The 16769-nt window shown below is 45.3% G+C and overlaps 1 protein-coding gene across 1 annotated transcript; it reads left to right on the top strand.

Moving 5' to 3' along the window:
- Window positions 1-772: 772 nt before the first annotated feature.
- Window positions 773-8531, top strand: AREG (amphiregulin). Its single transcript, XM_061993353.1, has 6 exons — window positions 773-920; window positions 1083-1265; window positions 3803-3986; window positions 4437-4595; window positions 6345-6447; window positions 7372-8531. Exons 1-5 carry the CDS (start codon window positions 878-880, stop codon window positions 6430-6432), a joined length of 657 nt encoding a protein of 218 aa, XP_061849337.1. The 5' UTR covers window positions 773-877; the 3' UTR covers window positions 6433-6447; window positions 7372-8531.
- Window positions 8532-16769: the final 8238 nt, after the last annotated feature.

The raw sequence follows: 16769 nt of genomic DNA, 5'->3' as shown, positions 1-16769 counted from the left end.
TTGGTCTACGAGGAAGACAGGAGAAGATGTAGAGACTGACTAACTTGGATCCTATCCACCTCAAGCAAAGGCTCCATCGGCTTCCTGAACCATGAGTAGCAATCCTGCCCTGTTCACTTAGGCCACTGGACCTTGCTTTCCCAAGGCTGGGCAGCATTGCCCCTGCTGCCCTCTTGCCCCGCCATGTGATGCTGAGCCTTTGGGGACCAGAGTGGAGGGATACTCATCCGTCCTTCATCCTCACCCCCTCCCAGGGCCTTTCTGGCTTCTTACACCACACCAGCACTTTACAACCCACTGCCCTAGTTTTTTCCATGAAAAGAGGCCCTGCTCCATGCTTCCTTACACAAACATGTTGCTCAGGCCACGCATCCACGGCCAGATGCCCTCAGCTATGGGCTACTGTAACAATCAGGAGCTCAGGTGCCCCGAACGAGCACATTTGCCGTGCCTGGATGCGTGCCCACCCTCCTCTCTGCTGGTTACTCAGTCATTACTCACGCTCTGCCCGAGCAAACGCACAGGGACCCAGGCCAAGGGCGAGCACCCGCTTTACTGCGGCAGACCTCCCGCCGCCCCAGGGCCGCGGCGGGCGCGGGCCCGGGAGCGGGCCCGTTCGGTGCTGCTGCGCGGCCCCGGCCAGCCCGAGCTCCCGCGCATGCGCCGAGCACCGCCCGCCGCCCTCACCTGCCGCCCCGCCCCGCCCCGCTGACGCCGCTCCACGTCTGGGCGCGCGAGCGGCGGCCGCCTATAAAGGCGGCGGCGGCGGCGGGCGGCTTCTCATGGACCGCTGCGCCCCGCCGCCACCTGTCGCGACACGCGTCGCTTCTCTGTCACGACACTCACCTTTCTGTTGCCGCCCGCCCCGGGACCACCAATGCGCGCCGTGGCGTTGGTCGCCGCGCTGGCCGTGCTGGCAGGTGCGTGCGGGGCCGGCGGGAGGGCAGCGGAGCGGGGCAGGGCAGGGCGCGCGGCTGAGGGGGCCTCGCGCGGCAGCCGTCGGGGCCGCAGGTGAGGCGGTGAGGGGGTCGTCGCCTGTCGGTGGATCTGAGCGCTGCTCACGGTGCCGTGTCCCCTTACAGCGTGCCAGCCTGTTGCCGGGTCCTCGCCCAACGCCACGGAACCGGAGCGGCAGGGTCTACCCGGGCAGCGGGAGCCCGAGGCCCGCGAGGGCGAGGCCGTCTCGGGTCCCGACTACGAGGAGGATGAGGAGTACGAGGAGGCACCACCCGTGCACCAGTACATCGTGGACGACTTGATCCGAGGTGAGACGGCAGCCCTTGCGGGGCCAGGCGTGAGAGGGCCTTATCAGCTTGATGGGGCTGGGACTGAGGTGTCCCACCTGTTTGCTGATTTACCTCTTCTGTGAGGCGCTGCGCTTTGCTCGTAGAGTGTGAAGCCAAAAGCATGCTTCTGCTTGAAACTGTTGGCAGTAAAAGTAGGCTATCAGAGAGGAAAACTTCACATTACTGCAACTAGGGTGTGTGGAAGCTGCAGCTCAGCTGATTGCCTGCTGCACTGCTTTCCTGATGAACCTGGTAGGCAGACTGTGATGGGATAGCTACCACCTGCTTAGCATAGAAGCATCAGTGGGGCTCATGGGGGCTGTTTGGCCCAAAATGTGGTGTTTAGCTCAGGTTCTCTCTCTTGCTGCAAGGATTTTCTAGGAGTTTTGACTTGATGGCTTTAGTTGACTAAAACAACTTGCAGGGAAAGCAAACACTTAAACCTCTGAAGTGGCTGCAAGAAAGCTTGTTAAGCATCATGCGGGCAACATTTCACCGCTAGTAGGTATTGTGTGAATTTATTGTAATTTGTCCACTTATTAAGGTGTGAGAAGGTCTGAATAGCCCACCTGACTATAGGGATGAGGGGATCTTGTTGCTTCTGCTGAAGTGCAATTGTAATGCAAGCTGAGAACCTACAAGCGATTCGAACCTCAGGAGATGTCAGCAGGCTGATGTGCTGTGGCCCTTTAGGGTGGATCTGGCTACTTTTTTGCCTGTAGAAACACCCTGAGACTTGAATGAGACTAAAGGATATGTTAGGTGAAGGGAGACTATGCTCCAGATGCTCAGTCTAGGGAATTTGTGGACATTTGCTGAAGTTTTTTCCTGAGTTGGAGACCTCCAGGGGAAACAGGAATGTCAAGAGTTATTGAGCAGTTCAGCCTGTAAAACTACTACTTTGGTGACTTAAGCGTTGTATAACTGCACAAAAACCAGAATTGTTACCAAAGGTGGTTGGTTGCAGACCAGCTCTTCTACTTGGCATGAGATTTATCTGTGGAGCCTTCAAGCTCTAATGATTCAGCTGTGGATGGCTTTCCTGGCTCTGCAGCTTGCAGACATGAGCATGGAGATCAAACTGACAAGCTGAGCCTTGAAGAGAGAAGAATGGAAATGACCTATTATGAAAGTGTGAACCTAAATATCAGGTTGAACTGGACAGAACAGGGTCCTTGGCTGTCAGTAGTAAGCTCACGCTTCCAAGGGTAGGAAACTTTGCTGCAGGAACAGTGCTTCTCATTTACATATTAATATAGCTTATACCATTTGAATCAGACTTCGGGTTGCTGAAGGCATTCTTGCTTTTAAGTAACTTCAAGCCAGGCTTGTTGCTCTAGAAGTTAAAATGATCAGCCGTCTAGACAACAGTGACCTACACCTTGCTGCTTTTTGCAGACTCCTTTCTTGTCACTAGAAAAATGGGGTTATGAAGTAGTTGGATCCAGTTGCATCCTAGTGTGGTGGTTGCCTATGTGCATAGTGATCTGGGTAAAATATTAGTCTTCCAAGAATTATTTTCATTGGGTTTGCACAGCACAGTAGAGAAATTGAAGGGTATCATAAATAGCTCGACTGTTCTCGAGACTTGTTCAAACTCACCTGATTAACTTTTCCTCCTGAATAGCAGTGTTGCATTGAGAAGACTTGCTTAGTGGGTAACAGTGAGGAGATTGTTTCTTCAGAGAACCAAGTTCTACCAGCATGCTCTAAAACAATGCTATTGAGCTTTGACTACTGTGTGGATCAGCTACAGAGTTTACAAATCCTGGCTTTTCCTTTTGCTGGGGAGAACAAGCTAGGCAATTGCCAATACTTAAATTCAAAGGCTGCTAAGTTAACATGGGCATGTTAAACCACACTCTTCTAGACGTTTGCTTTAATGAGATAATGAGGGACAACAGTAAGCAGGAGAACAAATTCCTCGACTCTTGTAGGCTGTCTTGCCTTCACTGCTTCAGTGCACTGAGCATCTTTAAGTAGGAGAACTGCAAATGAACTATCTTCTGCTGAAGATGGCACCGCAGGTTATTTAGGAGAAACAAGTAGGCTAACTAGTTGTAATGCATTTTGTCACTCATGCTAGGAGAGAGTTTAGGGCTATGGAGCCTGTAACCCTTGTATCTGAGTCAAAACTAGTGGATGGTCTGGCTCAGCGTGAACTCAATGTTATTTACAGATCTTTGTGTAAACCTGTACAGATTTGCTCAAGTATCTTATGCCGTGAAGAGTCCCAGTCCTTCAGCTCTGCTGCTCTTCATCTCTGGTAGTTTTCTCAGCTCATCTGCTTGTACTGCTGTTATTCTGCATTGCACAGGACTTGATGGTGGTAGAGTTGCACTTAATGAGCTTCTAAGCTTGCTACCTTTGTGCCCAGCTGCATGCTCACTTGCATCCTATGCTTTTTGGTGACAAGTTCTTCTGCAGCGACTATCCTCACCAAGTTCTGTAATTCAGTTTTCACAGAATCCAACTTTTTAGCATTGCTAGACTGAGTCATCTTCTCCCTGTTTCAGTTGAACCTGTGGTTAAACCCAAGCCAGCAAAAAGAGGGGGTGAGAAGAACGCTGTCAAACCAAGAAGGAAGAAAAACAAAGGGAAAAACAAAAAGAAAGGGACTCCCTGTGAAATGGAATACAAAAACTTTTGCATCCATGGCGAATGCATATACAGAGAACATCTCCAGGTGGTGACCTGCAAGTAAGTTGCTTGTACCTGTGAGTTAGATGCGATTGGCATGAGCCGGTAGCGTTTGAGGGCTCGGGAAAAAAAAAATCTGTCAACTTGGCGTAGATCCATCTCCTGCTGTATTTTGACTGAGAATCTTTCTGCCATGTAAATTAAGTGATGATGGAATCTGAGATGCATAACAAGATGCTGAACTCATCAGTTGGTCATAAACTCAAACCAAAAGAATGAAAAGGCGTGTCTTCCTGGAACATCACGCCCAAACTAATCTCGACTTGTTGAAATGCTGACAAACCTTGTGCTAGAGCAGTGACTGCATTTCATGAACATGCTCTGAAGTGAGCATCTTGAGATTCATGGGAAACTCTGAAGATGTCTAAGTGAGGTTTGAATGTGTGTGGGTGTCCTTGGCTCCAGACAGCACCAGAGCTGATAAGCACTTGTGTTAATGTTTACTTGCAGGTGTCATCAGGATTTTTTTGGTGAGCGCTGTGGTGAACAGTTCATGAAGACTCAGAGGAAGAATGATGTGGCAGACTATTCGAAGACTGTGTTGGTAGTGGTAGCTGTCCTGCTTTCAAGCATCAGCTTCATTACTGTGCTTATCATTGTCATAGTGCAGTAAGTATTACACTCTCTGGTAACTGTCTAGCATAAGCATGATTTGGGCTTGTGTTGAGTTGCCCCAAAATGTGTGTAGTTCATCTGAATTGCCACTATAGAAGTCATCCAAAAGGGCTAAGTTCTTATCCCAGCTTGGTTATGTCATGAGGGTGGAAGCAAGGTCTGAGGACTTCATAAATGACTGTGCAAATACGCATACCCTCTTGCTGTTGGCTGTGGACAGCCTGTGACCTGTATATTTTAAAACAAGAGCCTTTCTGCTCTTTCCACAGCCAGGATAGTTACAGTATGGCAAAGCATCAGCAGGAAGTGGAGGAGAAACATTAATGCTGACATAGCAATGCCTTCCCTAATTCTTGTGGCAAGCAATCATGTAACAACCTCGTGCATGGCTATTATCCAACAACTGGCTGTGCAGCTGCAGGGAAGGAAATGGTGCTCCAACTGTCCATTTATTAATGGAGACTGCTAGGCTTGAGTGCTTAGACTAGTGAGGAACCAAATGGGGAAACACGTGCCATCAATCCCCAATACTGCACTGCCTGCTGTTAAGATGGAGAGAACAGCTGTTTCAGCCAAACCAATTGCTGTCAGTTTAGGGTGATGGGTAATCAGGATCTGGGGTCCTGTTGTGAATAAATTGCAAGGACTTTTCTGGGTATGTGTTTCAAGCTGTATATCACTCTTTGCACCTGCTGAAGAGCACTATGCAGGAGCTTACACTGCCTGTGCCTTTGCTTCTTGCCAATGTGTTCGGCAGGAGTTTGGACCGAGGTTGGAGAGTCAGCATGGCAAGCCTGACTGCAGCATTCCCTGAGTACAGGAGCAGTCCTGTAGTTCTGACACTGCAGCCCCACCACAGCAGGGCTTTGGATGTTTTAGGTGAAACTCAAAAGTTCAGTCTAATTTTAGATCTTGATGAAGTACACCAAGTGAATTGGGTACGTGCTGTACCATTTCCTGTAATTCAGGGAACAAGGTGTGCGTTTGTCATTTGACTGTTTCTTCATATTTAGTTCTGAACTTGAGGAATGCTGAGACTGTTCTCTGAACACTGCCTCATGCCTTGCTTCTAGGAGAGAGAACCAGTTCTGTAGCACTGTAAGAGCAAATCATCATTGTCTCTGGAGCAAGCTGTGGTATAAGGTTGCATTTGTTCCATGCTCTGAACACTCACAAGCTTGAAGCATGGTGTTCATTAATCTGTACCTTCATCCAGAGAAGCTAGATGATCTGTTGGGAACAATTACTAGAAAAGGCTGGAGAACATGGGACCAAATCTGTAAACAGCTTTCTTATGATATGTTCAATGGACACATCAAGGGGACAGGGACTTGAAATACTTCCAGGTCCATAGGGCTCAGCTGTGATGAGGAGGAAGATAGTCTGGTCTTTGTAGTGATTCAGTAAAGCCACTAGGAAATTTGCCCCCCCGAAAGTCTTCTGGTGTTTTGCTCGGTTCCAATGATAAACCATCTTTGTCTTGTGACCTAATTGGTTTAAGCCAAGAAGCCTTGACTGTATGAAGCAAAACTACCAAGTGCTTAATTTGGAAGCTCGTAGACTGTCTGATACTGCTTTATGCTGAACGTTTGAAAACTCTCTTGTTTGAAACTTCATGTTGCTGAGGAGTTGCCTGAGGACTCAAAGGACATGAGTTCAAATGCTGTAGAGAATATTGTGGCTGGTAACAGCAGTATGTACATTGGAGTTCAAAGTGACCTCTAACATGGTGTAATTCCACAGAGTCAGGAAAAAGTGTCCCCAGTATGAGGAGAAAGAAGAAAGGAAGAAACTTCGACAAGAAAACAGAAATGGCCATGTTGGTGTGTAAATGAGGAAGAAACAGGTATGAAAGCTGACTTGAAACACCTTTTTTCAGGCTGGAATTTTCTGTAGGAGAAATACGTGCATGTGTTAAAAGCACAATTTAGCGTTACAAGTGCCTCAAAACACCTGTTACATGTGAATGACTGGCTTGGTTTTCCAGTTTCCTAAAACTCCTAAGTTTTGCAGGTACTTCAACAGCTCTAACTTTCTGGCTGCTGTCTTAAAGAACAAGTGAGGATAGGAATCTGTACAGAGATAAGTGGACTTAAGGGAAAAGTCCCAGTGTCTGGGGCAGAGGCAGGTTTAGTGCAGGAAACCACAGGAGACTTCCATCATGGAAGATGGTGCAGCAGCCAAGTGAATCATCACCTTTCGTGAGGAAAGTACTGAGCATTTTCTTGCCTATTCTGCAACACATCAGGAAGTTTCTGGTGCTTTGAGGCTGTAGACCCAAGACAAAGCTCGCAGTTCTGTGAGCACTATAGATAGCCTTTTGGTCAAGGTTCATATTGTTACGGAAACTGAGTGTTAAGCTCCTTGGCCTAGCTGTATCACTGCTGAGAGAAGTCTATTGGATTTTAATGAGCAAGTGAGTTGGTCACTTCTGAGAAAAAGTATACCTAACAGCAGACTCAAGCATCCATATTGCATAGGAGTTATACTGCAAGCTGAAGGAGGAAGTCATAAAGGATAGTCATGAGAAGTTCTGTCAGGACTCAGGTTTTACTCTTCCACATGTCAGCTACAGACCTTGTCCAGCTTTTTCCAGTGACAACTGGAGTGCTTTGCTCAAAGCTTGCTTGAAGCTGAAGAGTATCTAGCAGAATGTCCTTATGTGTGTGCACATCCTTAACCCACTTGACTTGGGTGTTGATTTGACCTGGTTCTAGCACAGAGTGCTTGTCTTTGGTGTTGATTAATGTGCCTGGTCTGCCCCTTACAGAACAGTTTTGATGTGGCCACTGCCAAGCTGCAGGGTACCTCTGCCTGCCTTACACATCCACCTGAACACTGTGGGCTGGAGCTGTTGCCCCTAAGCCCTGATTCATCAAAACAGAGGCTACTGCAAGGAGATGTCAACGTGCCACCTGCTGCTGAATTGCTTTCTGGGGAGGACAGTTACCACTATATCTTGGCACAAGGATGTGGAAGGAGCTGCTGCCATGGGGTAGAAGACCTGCTATCAAGACCTGCTGGAGACAACTGCTACTGAGCCCTCTCTGTCAGTGCTGGAGTTCCAGCCTCTACTGTTGTGTGGATGGACTTTCTTCTGTTAGCAAGTCTGCTTTGACAGCTCTAACTGTAATGGAGAGAGCTTGTTGCAGTTTTCAGGAATGGATGGAGAAAATTCCCTTCCCTCCCCTAAAGTGAAAAAGGGAAGAGCACTGGATGGCTTATCTCCCTAGACCTCAGTGGATGAAAAACCTGATTCTGCTGTCACTGTGCTCCCTGTTGATATCAGCTTCAAAGAGCTTCATCTCTAGTTCTGACTTGCAGGGCGTTGGTGACAGATCTTTGTCAGCCACACCTGGGCTCTGTTACTGTATGTGTGGAAAGTAATCCCTCTGAATTCAGTAGGACTCGTTGTGTGAGTGGAGCTATCCATTTGTGTGCATGCTACCCTGAGTGAAAATTAGTCTCCTCAGGATGCTGAGACAGTAAATGTGATATCTCAAGTCCTGTATCTGAAGGAGAAGATCCATGCCTCAGACAAGCTGATAAGCCTGGACCCATCTGTTAAAACACAAAGCTACTTCTGTTACCCAGATACTTGATGCTGCTTTAAGCAGCATTTAAAAGTGTAAAATGCTTCATATCAGATTCAGTCAGTTGAAGTTGACCAAGAGCCTCTTCCTTTGAGGAATTGAATTCATGCACTGACACTCTGCAAGCAGTCGTCTCTCTTATGTTCTACCTTCTGGTGTGAAGAACTCGACTTACCTCAAACTTTACTCACCCAGGTGTCCTTTGTTTCTTGAACTGTCTGTGCAGTCTTGAGCACTGAGTATTATTTGAGTTCAGTTTCTTCTTGGAAGAGTGACTATGTTCTGTATAAACAGAACAGAATTCTTCTGGTAGCAGAGAAACACCATTACTTGTCAAGTCATATCTGTAAATGTGTAAATATTTATTACTGTATTTAATATTTAATGTTTCCATAACAAACTTATTTATTTTATAATTAAACTTTTTACATAACCTAATCATGGGAAGATTTTTTTTTTGCTTTTGGGAGTACATGTAAACACTTGAAATTAGAGCTTGGATTCTCTTTAAAGCAGGGATTTCAACATGAGCACAAAGTATGGCTGTGAAGAACTACAGTCATGTGTGAAATACGAGCTTGGTGTTCCCACAGGAGTGCAAGTTGTTTGTAAACAAAATATGCCACTCCAAGTATCTATTTCAATAGGAAGTCTATTTAGTTCAACTACAAAGGAGTCTAATTTTAGTTACTGGATTAGGGAGGGACTAAGTGAGGCACCTTGTTGAAAGTGAGGTCTCAAATGGTTTTTGAGTCAATGACTAGCACTCTGCACTGAACTCGAGATGGGGATAGGGGAGAGGAAAGAACCTTTCATCTCTATGGGCACAGAGAGTTTGGACAGTGGGTTGAAACTTGATCTTAAATGAAATTCAATCTTAAATAAATGAGGAAAAGCAAAATAGCCTCAAGCTTGGGACTTCTTAAACAGAAAGGGAGCCTAGGCCCCCACAGTCCATGTTGAATTTCTTTTCCTCCTTAGGTAGTTACAGGTCCAACTGGATGCTGATGTTCCCTCTAGACACTTCTAGTAGTGGGCTGAGGTCCAAGTTCAGCATTGCCTGGAAAAATGGATGTTGGGGAAATTGAGAACCTTGTTTTGAGGTTCTTTTCTCAAAAGCATCTTCAAGAGGTGCTGGTGGCTGGAGGTTAGCTTGAAGGGAGGAGGAAGAGGAACAACTGTTTTCAGTTAGCACCCAAACTGCTGACCCAGTTTAAGAGCAGAGCGTAGGCCTGTGTGAAGTAGCTGAGATGCATTTGCCTTGGCCTCCTGAGTTAGCCAAGCAGTTCTCAGACTGAGAGCAGCCCGTATGGTTATGTAGCTGAGGTACAGGTAAGTGTATTGCAACATTGCTTGGGAAGATTGCAAGGCTTCATTCCAGGGAACTTGCTTCATCAGCAAGGTAAACAGTACTTCTCCAAGAGGCTTTTCCACAGACATTTGCTATTAGAGCTCTGGCAAGAAAAACTGTTTCTGTCGGTCATGCCAAGCTTTTTGCTTTGGAGTAAACAAGCTCAATCTCAGTGGTAAGCAAGCCATAGCATAGTGAGACAGGGGATGGATTAAAACTCCCATTTGAAAGCCATGAGACTCTTTTATCTCCAGTCTTCTTTCTAAAGTAAATATTAGGTTTTCTACTTGATGGCTAAACCAATGCTAGCACAGGAAACTAAACTGTTTTCCTTCTTCTCTCCTCAATTTGAAAGACTAACAGAAGCTACTAGTGTAACTTTTAAGTTCTGTGTGTTATATATTTTTCATACACTGATTACTGAGTTGGCTGGAGGATATTTTGAAAAAATAAGCAGTTAGGACCTGAAGAGGCCCAGCGGAACTGTTTCTGGCAGATTGGACTATGGAAAAGCTGAGCATCAGCTAGTGGTGTCCTGGATTGGATTTGAACTTTGATCAATAATGAGGAAGGAAAATCCTTGTTTGGTCTCCTTAGATGAGGGCAGGCTTCATGGAAGACTTCTTCCTCTCTAAGGACTTAGGTTACAGCCAGATTTTCTGAGAGGTAGGGCAACCACCGACATCTTTGTTTATAAGACTTTTACTGTGATTCAGTCACATCCAGCATTGCTATAGTGCTTCTTAGCAGAGCTTTTCTGTGCCCAAGAGATGACTGCTGTCTTGTGCTAGACAGGGAACTTCCCATGTTCCCTGTGATGGCTTGCTGAGTACCATCAACTGTTTTCTATGTTTGCTGAGGGAATTCCTTTTGGAGACCTTTCATGCAGAGAATTGAGGGCAGATCTCCCTGTTGAGGAATGACATAGCTAATTGTGCATTCACAACTGATGTAGGGTTTGCATTTTTTTAAAAAATCTCTGAATTATGTTTTTCATCAATTACAACTTCTAGCAAGCAGGAATTTCTATTTCTTTTTCCTACTTGAACTATATCCCTGACTAATAACGTCTTGTTGCCAGCTTCCTAATGTAAACTGCCTGCACAGGCACCATCGAGGCCTACGGTGTCTGGTGGGTTGTTTGCTTAAAAAAACCCAAAAGCAACTAACGGGTGGAACTATATCTCTGGAAGTCTCTTGCTGTCCAGGGATGCTCTACTTGTGCGACAAGCAAATCTGATCTGCTGCAGGGCAAGGCCCAAGATAATTTTTATTTTGATCCTGCACAGCCAGATCTGCTCTTCAGGCTATACACATCATCTGACTTTAACCTGCTCCCCTCACCATGGATGTACCTTAATCCTACTAAGCATGTCTGGGTTTCTGGTCTCACACTTTCTTAGTACATTATACTTCCAGATCTTTCTTGACCTTGCGGTGGCAACGTTACTTGGACAAGAGAGCTTCTATATCCTTGTCACTGGTAGCTGCCTCAGCTGAGACCTGGAAGAGCAGCCTGATTTTCTTGCACAATTTTCTGCACAGATGGTTGATTTTGCAAGATATTTTCAATATCTGGATCATTGTCCAAGAATTCTGGTAATGTGAGGATGATGTCTGCTTGCACAATTCCTTCTTCTTCTCCAAATGTTTTGTTCTCCATAATTATTGCATTTTGTAGGAAAAAAAACCCAAAACAACAGCCTCATGATGTTTTTCTTAGCTGTGTATTCATGGAGCTTTTGAGTATTTTGCAGTTGTCTATGGTCAGAGTAGCTTCCTGTCTACTTCTGGACTTCTCCCACCTTCCTGCCAGTATGCCACTTTTCCCTCAGAGCAGTAGCAGGTGTTTCTTTTGAGTCGTGGCCTGCTGTCAAGTTCTCTGTATCATCAAAAAGGTGGAATTTAGGATGTTTTCCTCAGTAAGCTCAGATATACATTGATGACTGAAGTTGTTTTTACTGGCAGCAGCCACAGGTAGATGTTGTGCAGCGGTTTGCCTAAATCCACCTTTGAGTTGTTAGATGCCATTTCCAGTAACTGGTATAAGTTTTGCATTCTGAAAATAACTTTGGGTGGTTTTTATATCAATATACTTACCTAGCCTGTTAGCACTGCAGATACTTGAGTGAAGTACTTGAGTAAATATATCTAAGGGGAAGGTTGTTATGTGGGACAAATGCTTGTCTCTCTTTGAAGAGGTTTCCTTGATGCGCTAGCGGTATGTCTCGCTTCAGTGAACAATCCTGCAATCACTTGGCTCTTGAGGTGTTCCCTTTGATAGGAAGCCATGGCTTCGTGTTCTTTGTGACAGCTGCATGCAGTGAGCGAGCTTCCTTGAGGAGTGAGAGCCAGTTGTCAGTGTCAGTGTTGGAATCTGATCACATGAGATAGATCAGAGAGTGGACAGAAGGGTCAGGCAGCCTTTAATAAGCAAACCTTGATTCCTTCTCATTTTGTGAACAAAGCTGTACATACCTTTCGTTCCTCTGCTGGTTACACCTTCCTTGAGCGAGTAATCCTCATTTGCTGCAGGTCTGGCTTTGCCTATGACTCGTGAGTTTGCTTGGTTGAGACAGGTATGCCTGTGAATGTCAGAGGGAAACAGCTATTGTTTGCTTTGTGTGGACCTAGGCCCAGAGCCAAGGAAGCAGGACTTGTGCTTTTCTCAGCCAAAGGAAACCTGTGAGGTGGGACATCTTAAGTCCAAGGTTAAGAAATGCTTTCAAACTGGATTTTCCTAGTAGGAAGAATAGCAGTTCTTCTTGAGAAAGAACAAATTTTCATATATTTTTGTGTCAGAAATATATATATTTTTGTATCTAATTCAGTAAAAATAACCCAAACAAAACACTTCTCAGCTCAGCTTTTTTGACTGAAATAATGCATCCGATTCTCTTTGCATTTAGGGACAAAAAAAACCCCCAAAGCTAAACAATCTGAGAGTCTGATCTAATCCAGCATTTCCAACATGTGTTAACCTAGATGTCATACCCTCATTCCGTGCACAGTAGGTCAGATAACACTGTCGTTACTTATGACTGCCTTGAAGTTCTTGCCTAGTGACTCTTTGGTCCAGACTGTGGAAAATTGCTTCCTCCTTTGAGTGGGATTTTCCTGACACAGATAGCAATGACTTTGTGTTTGGTTATCACACAGCAGTTGCTTACAGACTGACTTAGTTCATGGATGGTGCTTGGGGCCTGCTGGTTTTCCAGAAGTATATGCTTTAGCATCAGTTCTGTTCTTTTTGCCGTGCAGATGAATAGTGAAAAAAAGGTGGAAGCAGAAATGACTTGTAGGTGTCTAAAGCAATGAATATATTTTAAAATGTCTCTATAAGAACATCTACAGCTCCTGTCAGTGTAGGATCTTAGAGGCTCAGGAACAATCCAGATCATGTGATGTGCTGTCAGATCTGCATTCCACTCTTTATTTCACTACTGGGATTTTAAAGGGAATTGGTGGTGGTAGAACAAGATCTGAACCTGGTAGCTGTCCCAAGTTTTAGCCACAAGACTTTTCTTCCTCTTGTATCCTTTGTCCTCACATCTCTAAGCAGTGTGATTTATGTTCAGAAATGATTAAAGGTACACACGGAAAATACAAGTAGAAAGAGTTGCAAATGAAACTTTCAAATGTAATTTCCATAGGCATAGAGTTAGTGTGGCTCCCGTTGATACCTGTCTGCATTGCTTTCATACCCCATCTGCCTCTTCTGGATCTGTCTCCTTCCAGTTAAAGACGCTTTCCTGTCTTATGCCCGGAGATGATTACTGTCAGGGATGAAAGGCAGATACCTCTTGGGTGGAGCAGAACAGAGCAAAACCAAACTAGGGCTTAGGGCAACAAATGCCCTGTCAGGTCTTAGTCGCTCTTATTTATGATAAAAGCTTTTCAAGAACATGAACAGAAGCTATGTGTCTTAATCCTGTTCAGATGTTCTACACAAGCACTCGCATATTGCCTGAAAAAGATAGTAGCAGTTGGTAATCAGCTGGAAGCAGGGGCGAGGTGGAAGGATAGAGTAGTAGAGGAGAGCAAAACGGGACAGAATAAGGACAAGTTTTTACATTATGGCTTCCCAACAAATACCCCTGCCATGGAAAAATAGTAACTTCCCTTTCAGTTTTAAAGACTTACTTAGGATAATTCCCATGAGCTCTGTTACCACCTGTGAAGGAGCTCTTCAAGTGCTAAATTTAGCCAATACCTCTCTCGCACCACTGCAAATACTAAGGAAAGTTATAGCAAGGTACAGCAAGGCATATTAAGACATGGCCCCTAGGCTCTGTAAGTGCATACTCTGGTGCCAGCATTCCAATGCCTTTTGTAGGCTCAGCAATAAGCACCTCTTACCGGTCTGCAGCAGAGGAGAAGCTTGATGGGATACTGACACAGCGATGCACATTGGGATGGGGATAAAACCAGAAGCCATTTCTAGGCCTTTGAGAAGCTTGTATCAGCAGCAGCAAGAAGAAGGATCCCCTTAGCATGGCTGCACACTTCTTTTTCTCAGTCACATTCTAAGTTTATGAGACACCATGTAGAAAAGATACCTTGTCATGAACTACACAGCCATGCCTTTAAAAGATAAAGTTAAGATATGAAAGAAGACATGAGGCCTTTAGAGAGAAATGCTCATTAGTTTCAAACCTCTAATTAGATGTGCAGAAGCTGCTGTTGTACATACAAGCTTGGTGATGGCACTTGCATATAGATAGTCAGGGGAATTTTGTGTCTGGAGCAGGCACTCTGCAGATTCAAAGGGCAATTCTACTTGCAGTGGAAGATACTCAGTTACTGCTTTTATGCCTGGTTCTTGGTTTTCTATTTCTAAGAAAAGGAAAAAAAATCATTAGCACTTCTTTTCCGCTGTTCTTTGTCCATCTCAGCAATGCAGACTGGAATTGAACTGGTTTTTCTGTGGGCTGGTGTGATTTACATAAGAAATCACTCAGTGCAATGCTAATTAGCAAGCAGTGTAAGACTCAACAACGTGTGTCTGTTAGCAAAAATATCACAAGAAAAGTTGTGAAGGGGTGGTGAATGGTGATGGTGGGAGCTTGATAGCCATCAGTGCTGTCTCATCTCAGTCCTGGTAGCATCAGTGTAAGTTTCTTCATCGATTTAGAGGGAGCTCAAAGAAATCGGTGTTCAGAAGATCCCATCTTTTTGCTGGGGTCTGAACAATTCTGCTTTTAGACACCATTAAAGCTTTTCATAACTATTTTTGTTGAAATGCTGTTGGCTTGTGCTAATAGCTGCTTTTGTTTAGAAGACATCCATAGGTAGCTGAGGCCTTCCTGGGGCACCTGGAATGTGCTTTAAGCACATAGTTTGAATTTGCATCTTTCTCTGTTCAAATACCGTTTCTGGTCGTACCTGGTTCTGGCATGTGCTTAAGCCATGCCCACCATTCAGCTGTCTCATCTCCAGGATGCATTTAGCTCCATACTTTGCTACAGAGCATGCCACATAAAGCTGTTAGACACTGAATCCCCAGTGGGAGTAGACTGAGTTTTGCCACTGAAATAACTCTGTGCTTTACCATGACATGCTGATGTTGCACAACAGTTTCTGAATCCCATTCGTACGTCCAAGTGATTGAGCTACGGTTCAACGCTGTGATTCAACATCCACGGTCTCACTGGTGCTGGGGAGATGCTCCACAGGATGGTAAACTCGCAGCAAAACAAGGCAGCTTGTGTTTTCATGGGAGGAGCCAATTAATAACAAGCATTATCTTCATCAAATGTTCCCAACTTTAATGAAGGCCGAAAACCTTTCGTCCCCTTGCTCAAATTTCATCACGGCCGTCCCCTGGTCTGGGCTCAGCATGCAGCCAGTCTGGAGGGAGCTCTTTGGAAAGCAGCCAGTTGGTCTACCAGGAGACTGGATCCAGTTGCACCAGCATGGGAGCAGGAATGTTCCTGGGGCTGGTGGGACCAGTCCTGACTGGTTTTCCCAAAGCTCCTCCCACAGGAGTTCCTGCAAGGAAATCCACTTACCTCACCAAAACTGGGGTGATCCAAGGATCCTGAAATTAGAACAGCTGTTGCCTGGCAAAAACATGGAAGGGATTAACCCTTCTCTGGGCCCAAAACCTGGTGACAGAGTGAAATGGCAAGTGAAACAGCACTAAAAATGCTACCAAGTCGTACTATCTTTCACCATCGTGGCTGCAGAACTATCACAGACAAACATCTACCAAAACAAAGATGAGCCAGGCCCTTGTTTAGTGGAAGATGAAATCAATTGGTCTGTGCTGATTAACAGCTGATGGCACAGATAACTTTATGGAAAGCACTCTAGCCTCTCAGAAAGGATGTCTCGGACCGATTGCTTTGTGCAGGATTATCAACATTCATGACTTGACTGTGAACCTTTCCATAAGTGATGGTGCTTCAAGGAGAAAACAGTTGTAGTTTTTTGGTCTTCTTTATTAACAGTGTTTCAATATGAAGCTTTGTAGGAGCTTAAAGTATTTTTTACACATGTTTGTACACATGCATATCAAATCTAAGTATCTACAGCTGCCTATGAAGGACTAGATGAGGCAGTCCCTCCAGGGACCCAGTCTCTTGAGATGCTTAATAGTGTATTGCAGAAAGGACTGCCTCCTAGCCTGGAGGCATGGCCTGAGAACTTAAAGTTTCACATACCTATTTTGAGCAAGGACATTTATGGGCCCTAGGACCAGAAGAGATGAAGTGCAGTGTGTGACCTAAATGTTACCCTAAAGACTTCTGAAAACAGAAAGCCTTACTGTTTCCTCTCAGGTTTTTGGAGTCAACGTGGTGATTTGGGAGGCCTGTCTGGCAACAGTAACATGAGTTAAACTGGGAGCCCAAGACTATGGGCGAGAAGCCATCTTCAAACTCAGCAGGTGAGTTTTCGTCTCCCATCCAAGCAGCACAGAAGCATGATATGGGCAGACATTCCAGCCCAGCTGATCTCAGGTGCTTTGAAGGAAGTGGGACAGGCAGCAGACAAACCCTCAGGCCTGTTTATGAAACATAGTAGCTCTCAAAGTGAAGTACAGGAAGGCTCACGGTTGCCAGGAGAGGAGGAAGAAGGTGTTGGACGAAGGCACTTTGCTACTAATGCCACAACCTATGCAAAGAGAAGCCTTGGCAACTGCTTCTTCTGCCTCCCACCTTGTGCTTGACAATCGGAAAAGCTGTCTCCAATGCAAAGCATCTGGGATGGCTTCTGGTTAAA

This window comes from Colius striatus, chromosome 3 (assembly GCF_028858725.1).
Source record: "Colius striatus isolate bColStr4 chromosome 3, bColStr4.1.hap1, whole genome shotgun sequence".
Lineage (NCBI taxonomy): Eukaryota > Metazoa > Chordata > Aves > Coliiformes > Coliidae > Colius > Colius striatus.
This window is presented reverse-complemented; position numbering and strand designations above follow the sequence as displayed.

Coding starts and splice junctions, on each gene's coding strand:
- AREG (XM_061993353.1), top strand. CDS start 878: ATGCGCGCCGTGGCGTTGGTCGCCGCGCTGGCCGTGCTGGCAG. Junction 1,266..3,802: donor CGTGGACGACTTGATCCGAG/GTGAGACGGCAG, acceptor TCCCTGTTTCAG/TTGAACCTGTGGTTAAACCC. Junction 3,987..4,436: donor CTCCAGGTGGTGACCTGCAA/GTAAGTTGCTTG, acceptor GTTTACTTGCAG/GTGTCATCAGGATTTTTTTG.